The sequence below is a fragment of the Piliocolobus tephrosceles genome, unplaced genomic scaffold, assembly GCF_002776525.5.
Source record: "Piliocolobus tephrosceles isolate RC106 unplaced genomic scaffold, ASM277652v3 unscaffolded_40196, whole genome shotgun sequence".
NCBI classification, from domain to species: Eukaryota; Metazoa; Chordata; class Mammalia; order Primates; family Cercopithecidae; genus Piliocolobus; species Piliocolobus tephrosceles.
The window spans coordinates 20492-30834 of NW_022324528.1; the positions used below are offsets into that span (position 1 = coordinate 20492).

The 10343-nt window shown below is 35.9% G+C and overlaps 1 protein-coding gene across 1 annotated transcript; it reads right to left on the reverse strand.

Annotated features, from left to right (window-relative positions):
* Positions 1 to 4240: 4240 nt before the first annotated feature.
* On the reverse strand, positions 4241 to 5664 carry LOC113223242 (GTPase IMAP family member 7-like). The gene has a single exon (XM_026452752.2). The coding sequence runs from the start codon at positions 5342 to 5344 to the stop codon at positions 4466 to 4468; it is 879 nt and encodes a 292-aa protein (XP_026308537.1). The 5' UTR covers positions 5345 to 5664; the 3' UTR covers positions 4241 to 4465.
* Between the last annotated feature and the right edge of the window lie 4679 nt (positions 5665 to 10343).

Sequence of the window (10343 nt, forward strand, 5' to 3'; positions counted from 1 at the left end):
ATCAGAAACAAGACAAGAATGCTCACTCTTGCCACTTCTAACACGGTGGGAAGTTCTAGCCAGGGCAATTAGGCAAGAAATAGAGATAAAAGATATCCAAATTGGAAAGAAAGACATAAAATAACCTCTGTTTACAGATGACATGATGTTATACAAAGAAAACCAAAGACTCCACTTGAAAAAAAAAATACAGAAATGAGTTGTGTTTCTACCTACTAACAATTCACTATACAAAAAAGAAATCAAAGAAACAATCTCATTTACAATAGCTACCCCCAAAATACTCAGGAATAAATTTAACCAAGGAGGCAAAAGACCTATCCACTGAAAACTATAAAACGTTGATAAAAGAAATTGAAGATGACACAAATAAATACAAATATATATATATAGTGTGTGTGTGTGTGTGTGTGTGTGTAATGTTTATGGATTAAAGTAATATTGTTAAAATGTCTTTACTACCCAAAGCAATCTATACAGTCAATGAAATTCTGTCAAAATTCTAATGCCATTTTTCACAAGAGTTTAAAAAAATCTAAAATCTATATGGAACCACAAAAGACCCTAAGTAGCCAAAGCAATCTTCAACAAAAAGAACAAAGCTGGGGCCCTCACACTACTTAATTTCAAAATATAGTAATCAAAACAAAGCTGTGGCAATCAAAACATCCTATTATAATTAAAACAAAGCTATAGTAATAAAACAATATGCTACTAGCATAAAAATGGACATAAAGACCAATGAACAGAATAATAAACCCAGAAATAAGGCTACACATTTATAGTCAGTTGAACATAGAATATACAAAGAGAAAAGGATAGTTTCTTCAATAACGGTGTTGGGAAAACTGGATATCCACATGCAGAATAATGAAATTGGGCCCTTATCTTTAAAAAAAAAATCAACTCAAAATGGATTAAATAGTTACATGTTAGGCCTAAAACTGTAAACTACTAGAAGAAACACAGGGAAAATCTTGATCTGGGTGATGATTTTTTATGACACCAAAAGCATAGGCCACAAAAGCAAAAATAGACAAACATGGTTACCTCAAACAAAACATATCCTGCATAGCAAAAGATGCAATCAATAGTGAGAAGAGACAACCTATGGTGTAGGAGAAAATATTTGTAAATCATACATCTCACAAGGGGTTAATATCCAAAATACACAAGGAACTTAAACAACTCAAGAGCAATTAAACAAATAACCCGACTAAAAAATAGGCAAAGGACCTGAACAGACATTTCTCAAAATAAGACATACAGGTTTCTTTATGACAAGAATATGAAAGAATGCCCAACATCAGTAATTGTCAATGAAAGGCAAATCAAAACCACAATGAGATATTATCTCATACCTGTATATTATCAAAAAGACAAAAGATATCAAGTGTTGGCAAGAATGTGGAGAAAAAGTAACTCTTGTACACAGTTGGTGGGAATGTAAATTGGTACAGCCATTATGGAAAACAGGATGGAAGTTCCCCCCAAAAATTAAAAATAAGAACTATCATATAATCCATCAAGTTTCTGGGTATATATCTGTTACATTCTGATAGTTTATGTTCCCACAAAATTGATGTTTTTAATGTGATGATAAATCTTCATGCTTAATGTGATGATAACAGAAGGTGGGGCTCTTGGAATGTGACTAGGTCATGGGGGTAGTGACCTCATAAATGTGATTAGTGCCCTTATAAAAGAGGCTCAATAGGAAGTTTAAAAACAAAAATAAAAGAGACGCAAGAGAAAACCCTTGTCCCTTTCACCATGTGAGGTTAGAGTGAAAAGATAGATGTCTATGAGGAAGTGGGCCTTCACTAGACACTGAATCTGCCAGTGCTTTGGACTTCTCACCCTCCAGAACTGTAGGAAATAAATTTCTGTTGCTTATAAGTCATGCAACTTACAGTATTTTGTAATAGCGGTCCAAACTAAAAGAGAAAATTGGTACCAAGAACTGAAGGTGCTGCTGTAATAAATACCTAAAATATGCAAGCAGTTTTGGAACTGGGTGATAAGTATAGGCTGGAAGTGAGAGGTCTGTGCTAGAAAAAGCCTGTATTGCTATGAATGGACCATTAAGGATGATTCTGCTGAAGTTCAGAAAGCCTCAGTTTTCTTAGTGAATACCTAAGTAGATATACCAATAACTTAGGTTATTGGTAGAAATATGGCTGGTAAAGACCATTCTGATGAGGTCTCACCAGAGATAAACGAAGGATGTGTTATTTGGACAATGGAAGAACAGAAATCCTTATCATAAAGTGGCAAATAACTTGGCTGTGTTGTGTTCTTGTTCCAGTATTTTGTGGAAGGTAGAATTTGTGAGTAATGAAATTGGGTATCTGGCTGAGGAAATTTATAAGCAAAGTGTTGAAGGTACAGTGTGGCTTCTCTTCACTGCCTATAGTAAAATGTGAGAAGAGAGAAATGAAAATGGATTTGTTAGTTAAAGGGAAGTAGAACTGAAACATTTAGAAAATTCTTAGTCTGTCCATATTGGAAAAAGATAAGAAAGCTTTATCAGAAGAGAAAATGATGTGGCCTATTGATCATTTGATAAAGAAAATTAGTATGGATCAGCCATCTCAATGGAAGTCATGTGCTATTGATCAAGGCAGTGAGCCATCTAAACCCAAGTGAGGACCTATTGTCCAGGACAATGGAAAAATGACCCCAAAGGCATTTCAGAAATCAGTAGGGCTGACTGCCGTCACAGAATGCTAGGGCCTGTGGGATCAGAACAATTTCAAAGGAGGGGCCACTGCTGCCTAGAGTTACCTCACATTGTGGACTCTGCTCCCCACACTCTGTTGCCATGCTGCTCGGCTCCCCTAGGTGCTGCTCTGGCAGGCTCTGGTGTGGTGTGTGCTGAGCTCAGCAAAGCTGTGGGGACAGGCAGAGCTTTGGAAGCTGGACTACTACCAAAAAGGGTCCAAAAGGCAGGACCTCCATATCAGTGGGCCTTGAGAGCATCAAGCCAAAAAAGATTATTCTTGAGCCATAGGGTTTTGGACTTGCGTGGTAACTGTCACTCCTTTATTCATTTTTATTTTTCCCTTTCAGAATGAGAATGTCTATCTTATGCCTGTCCCACCATCATATGTTTGAGGCTCATAATTTACTTGATTTCACTGATTCACAACTGGAAAGCAATTTGCCTCAGAATGAATTATACCTTAAGTCTCACCCATATCTGATTTAGATGATAATTAGATGAGACTTTGGAGTTACATGTGAAAATTGATCCTTAAACAAGATTGTTGAGGCTACTGGGATGAAAGTAATGTATTTTGCATGTGATAAGGGCATACATTTTGGGGAAACAGGAACAGAATGTTATGGTCTAAATGATTACATTCCCCCAAAATTCATATGTTGAAATCCTCACTCCCAATGTGATGGTATAAGGAGGTAGGCCCTAGAGAAGCGATTAGGTCATGGGGTCAGAGCCTCCAGAAATGAAATTAATGCCCTCATAAAAGAGGCCGAAGAGAGACCCCTGAATATATATTCCACTGAATATATATATTCCAGTGGATAAAGATATATTTCATTTCCTTTAGGTATTAGTCCATTCGGACTGCTATAAAAATACCATGAACTAGGTGGCTTATAAACAACTATATATATATATATTATATATTATATATATATATTCCACTGAAATATATCTTTATCCATTGTGAATAATGCTGCAATGAGCATTATTATAGAAATATCTGCACTCCCAGGCTCACTGCAACATTATTCACAATAGCCAAGATATGGAAATAACCCAAGTGCATCCATGGACAGATGAATGGATAAAGAAAATGTGGTGCACTATTAACATTCCATTAACAATGGAACATTATTCAACCTTGAAAAAGAAGTAAATCGTGTCATTTGCAACAATATCAATTAACCCAGAGGACAGTATGCTAAGTAAAGTAAGCTAAGCACAGAAAGACAGGCACTGCTTGATCTCACTTCCATGTGGAAATTGATAAAGTAGAATGCACAGAAGCAAAGAATAGAATGTTGGTTGCCAGGGGCTGGGTGTTAGGGGAAATGGGGAAATATTCGTCAAAGGGTACAAAACTTTAGTTATGCAGGATGAATAACCTCTGGAGATCTAACATGCAGCATGAAAACTATACTTAATAATACTGTATTGCATTTTTGCAATCTGCTAAGAGAGTAGACCTTAAATGTTCTCACCATACCAAAGAAAATAGTAACTGAGAGGTGCTAGAAGTGTTAATTACCTTGATTTAATTATTTCACAATGTATATGTGTATATATACACATATATATTAAAAATCACATTATACACATTAAACATATTTAATTTTTATTTATCAGTGATACCTTAATAAAGCTAAAGGGAGGTACGTATTTCTGTAACTATCTTGCAAAATACAATTCATCACATTAACAAATCATAGTAAATTAAGAAGAATACAACTTCCATTACTACCAAAAGAAATGCCATATTTTTGAAAGTATCTGCAAAATCCTATTTAAAACATCTGCAAATATATTTTCTTCAGCTTCTTCCCTTATATTTTTTATTTTTTCATCACATTTTATTTTTAATAATTTTATTCTTTCCTCCTTTTCTGCCTCTGATTTATGCTCATCCTCTTTTACTAGTTTAATTTCTTCACTTAATAGATCAGTGTAGATTTTCCTCAAAATCTCTTCCCGTTGTTTCAGCCTTTCCTCTGTGTCCTTGTATATGGCGTCAGAAAAGTAGGCCCCTTTGTTGCACTGCACCATTTTCTCTATCAGCTCCACCAGCTCCTGCACTTGACCTTCCTTCTCTGCCTCACTGGTTTGGTTGCTGTTGCTAAAGGCACAGCAGCGGTTCCCGCACTCCTGGACGATGCTTTTTAGGCTCACATCCGCATCTGCTATGAAGTCACTCAAGCTCTGGCCCTCCAACTCTTCTTTGCGAGTGAACAAAATGACCATGTGTTTCATGGCTGGCTTCCCAAAGACAGCCTTGATCAATCCAACAGTTTTCTGCTCTTCCTCTGTGTAGCGGCCCAGCTGCAGAACCAGGACAATAGCATGGGGCCCTGGGCAGGAGGAGATGACGCAGCGGCTGATTTCCCTGCAGGTGGTTTCCAGCCTCTCCTTGTTGTCAAAGAGCCCTGGAGTGTCAACAACAAGAAGGTCTCTCCCCTGCCATTCCCGGGATGCTTTTTGACAGGTCTTGGTAACAGCTTGGGCAGCAATTCTAGACTCAAAGATTTTCTTTCCAAGGATGGTGTTCGCTGTTCCACTTTTCCCACTTCCAGTTTTCCCTACCAGAACGATCCTCAGAGAGCGGTCCTCACTCTCAGCCATGCTCACGTCAGGAGGCTCTGGAACTTGGGCACGTACAAGACCTTAAAGAGGGGAAGATAGGAAAAAAAGCCAGTTTTGGTAAGTGGGATCCATTCCCAAACTTCTTTTCTGCTTTCTCTTTCTTCTGAAAATTTGTAACATCCTATTATCCATATTAATCCCAGTAAAGACAGAAGGATGAAATAGTCCGATTAATATGGAAGAAATAATAGAGAAAGCAGTTAAAGAGTTTCCCACAAAGCAGTACCAGGTATAGATGGTTTCACAGGGGGATTCTATTGAACCTTTTAAGATCTGAGCATCTCAAAGCTACCTAAAACTGCTCCTGGCCATATAAAAAGAAGGAAAAAGTTACATTTTTTTCTATGAAGCAAGTATATTGATTCTAAAGGCTGACAAATATTTCATCAATAAAGAAAACTACAGATGTGTCTCATTTGTGAATATTAATATAAAAATCCTAAATAAATTATTAGACACTAATAAATAATAGACTGTGATTAAGTGTGATTTATTTCAGAAATACTATGGTGGGTCAACTATGAGAATGCTGATTGTTACAACACATCCCATTAATAGGTTAAGAAGAAAATTAGCTAGATGCAGGAAAGATATTTGGCCAAATTTAACACGGATTCGTGTTTAAAGTAGTTTGTAGAACAGAAAAAATATATATTTCTTTAACATGATTTTATATAAATATAATTTTTTAATTTTGTCATCTTTATTTTTTCTGTAACTAAAATAGTTGATTATAAAGTTCATTTGGATGAAGAAAAATGCAAGTTAGCCTAGACAATCAAGGAAAAGAAGAACAGGGAAAGACTAGCTCCACCAGACAACTAAACATTATAATCTCTATAATTAAAGCAGTATGATATTGGTGAGTGAATAGAGACAGGCCATGAAACAGAAACAGAATTCACAAATAGGCCATTGCTCATTTTACATTCATTTATATTCAATTCAATTACATTAACTTACATTCTGTGAAGCAACACCTCATACCAATGGGAAAGATGATAGACACTTTTATTAGCAACACTGAAATAACTATACCACCATATAATTGAATGCAATTTTATCTTTAAAATGTCATACAAATTCCAAATAGATCAGAAATGTAAATGTAAAAACTAGCCCATATAAATAATAAGAGAAACACGGGTAAATTTTTTGTAACCTGGGAGTGGAGAGGATGTTAATAACTAAGATTTAAAATAGTATAAGGAAAAGACTGACAAGTTTGATTACACAAAAATCTAAAAAATTATGTAAGCCATACAACACCATAGATAAAACACAAGTATCAAAGTAGGAAAACATTTTTTCCAATTTATCTCAAAGACGGCTACTTTTCCTATTGTATGAAGAATATCTAAAAGTAAAGAAACAAAAGACCAATGACTTGATAGAAAATTGGGCAAAATGTAAATACACGGCCAAGGAAAAAAAATGCAAATTACCCTTGAATACATAAAAAGATATCCAAGTTCATTCACAATAGAGAAAAATAAATTAAAAACATAGAAAAATAAAAAATTCTCAGAGATAACTCTTTCTCAACTATAGGTATGGCAAAAATCCACACATTTCCCAGCATAATCTGGTGGCAAAGGTATGGGGAAAGCAGGTAATTTCCTGCATGACTAGTGTGAAGGGGAAAAACAACCTAACACCTATAGAGGAGAAAGTAGCAATACCTTGAAAAATTACACATGCATTTACTCTTTGATTATCAATCCCAATTTTAGGATTTATCCCAGCGCTGCACTGACAAAAATACAGAAAGAAATATGCATGTGGTTATTCATGTAGTACCATTAGTAATAGCAGAAGATCAAAACCCTATCAGATGGCCATCAGTGGGGACCAGTTGAATAAACTAAGGTATATTCATACAGAAAAGTACTATCCAACTGCAAAAAGGAATGAGAAATAGATCTATATACCAGTATGAAGAGATCTCTGGGATATACTGTTAAGTGAAAAAAGCCAAGTGAAGAAAATAACGTATCTTTTACTACCATTTATATAATAAGAAGGCATATTAGTTTTATGTATAAATAATTTTTATGTGCATGTGAAAAAGCAATGGCAGAACCATTTGAAAACTAAACAAATGAAAGAATTATTTATATGAAGATGGGAGGAACAAGGTACAAGGGACAGGAACAGAAAATGGTCATTAGACTTCTTTGAATATCCTTTGTTTTTGCAAATTTGATCTTGAGACCATTTCAATAGTTTACATAATTGTACAATAAAAATTATATTTTAAAACACCAGTAAAAGTTAAAAGAAATGGAACAAATAAACCTAATTGTATTTTGTGTCAAGGATGAACCACACAAAGATTTGTCCTGAGAGGCTTGAAAATGTAGTATTAATAATTTCACTCTGTGTGTGTGTGTGTGTGTGTGTACTGTTTTGAAGTCCATCTAAAAGGCATAAACCATGGTCAGCCAAGTAGCAATGGGTGCACTTAACACCCAGATTGTGATCTTCAAATGGCATTTCCCACAGAAGAAATTAGGACTACTAGGAAAAAGTACTGATTCCAGGTCTGGGCCAGTAAACATACAAGTTTAGCCTACAACATCTTTCATACTAGAAAGCAGGGATGTTATCAAAAATTACTTAGTTTTATCAGAAGAACTTGGAAGCTATCTTAAAGAGGTTCCAACTGGACAAAGATGGAACAATTTGAGCATCATTAATAAAGATTGTTCCAATGGATTAAAATATACCAAATATATTGAAATCCAGTAGTTTATAACAACACCATGTTCCTGAAAGAAGTTAATTGCTCCCTTGGAAGTATGCTAGGAAAATGACTCATCATTCTGAACATTGACAACTAAAGTGAAAGAAGCATTTATTTTGTCTTTCACACATCTCATCTTTTAACTATATCTCACAAAAGTGAAAGAATCGCTGAATGAAAGTTCCTTTGCATAGGACTATTCCATCTAATAAATGAATAAAGAATGACAGAATATCATCTTTTGGTAACTTTTAATGAAACAAATTCATTCTAGACAATCATTAACATCTGCTAACATCACAAAAAGAGAGGCACTCAAATATTATGTGCCTTCTAATGGAAGTTTAGGATAGCATCTATGAAGTGTTCCCACTAAAAAAACAAAGTCAAACTTTAATCTGATCCAACCTCCCCATTAATATAAATTCACACAAAACACTGGAGCTAGAAGTGAATGTTAAATGACATCGTTAGGATGCATTCAGCAGTATGAATACTGTCCAGTTCTGTTGGACAAAAGACCTTCCCTTCCTTAAACAAAGAAATTTAACACAACATTAAGTGAAACTTAAGAGATGTCAAACAATTGTAATATATGAATTTTACTTAGATCCTACCTCAAACAATTTTAAAAATTATGAGATCTTCAGGGAACTCTGAATACAACTGGTAGTATTAAAATTTATAATTGTCTTTTGAAGCCTGTTTATGAAATTGTGGAAATGCTTTTAAATGGCCTTTATCTTTCAGAGACACATATGCAAACATTTACTGATAAAATGATGTAAGGTCTGACATTTGCTTCAAAATAATCTGATAGAGTTGAGAATAGGAGCAGATAGTTGAACAAGACTGGCATAAATTGATAACTGTTAGATTGTAGTATAGGTACAAGGAAGTTCCTTATATTATTTTTTACCTTTGAATAAGTATAAATTTTCCACAAATAAAAAAATGAACCCATGTATAGTGTAACTACTATCGAGTATATACTGCATATCAGAACACCCTGATAAAACATGTTTTGTATATCTCGTTTACTCTTCAAAAATACTCTACAGTGAAACTAATTTTATTATTCTAATTTTTTAAATGAGGAAGCTGGTGTGGCTCAAAAGTTCTAGGAAACATGCCTCTGGTCACTGTGCTAATAGGTATTGGGCAGAGAAGACATTCGATTCAAAGTCTGTCTGACTCTACCATGCTCACTCTTAACCATGCACTCTACCACCTGTTCTTGGTTACTCTCAGGCCATGATTCTAAATTTTCATTGACATGGCATCAGCGATAGATCAGTGGAGGGCAAAGGAGATGATCCACACTTTCTGCAAAAAAGTGAGCTGGGAGCCAGCCTGTGATAAGGGAACCGTGAGGAGGGCTCTGCATTTCTCATGGACTTTTCCATCTCTCCCATATTGAGAAGCCAAACGTGAGAGAGACAGTCAGAAAAATCACTTTAAAACTTTTTCAAGTGGTTCTTGGAAGATCCAGAGGACCTCCAGCTAAGAGAAAGGCTGAGCAGTGACAAAAGCATTTACAACAGAGGTGGACAGTTCTAAACTGTGGCCAGACCCACCAGTTCTAGAAAATTTTGTAAGCTCCTTGAGATTTAGTTCCCTCCGCTATAAAAAGGGAAAATAAAACCAACCTTGCAGGGTTGTCTTAGGCTTTCATAGAGTGATTTCTATAAAGGTCTTTTATAGCAACTCTTTTTGTATTGAATGGTGGAGCAGCCCCACAAGTTACACTGTTAGGGACACAGTTTGTCTCTGCTTAATGCTGGAAAAAGTCAGCAGACTGAATTCTAGTGTTCCTCTACCATGAGTGATCTGGGTACCCCTTAGATTTGGGATTCTGGGTTAGGATTCTGGGTACCCCTTGAATTGGGATTCTGATTCTTTTTCAGTAAGAAGAAGGACTTAGACAGGTGGACCCTAAATTGCCTGTTACCTCTACAAATCTGCCTTAGGAGCTCTTAATTTCTTATGCAGGTTATCAGGCAACACTCTATGTCTATCAAAACAGCCAGTGAGTGGAGGGTGCACTATGCAGCCACCTGTGTCCTGTTACATATGAGATGCATAGACTCCGCAAACACATCTCCTCACTGCCCTTTCTTCTCACCCCTCCCACAGCACCTTCTATGCAGTGCTGCTGGCACAGTGCCCTGTCCCTCCTCAGGGCAGAGTCCACTCCACCCACACACCCTGTCCTCACTGCCCTTCACAGCC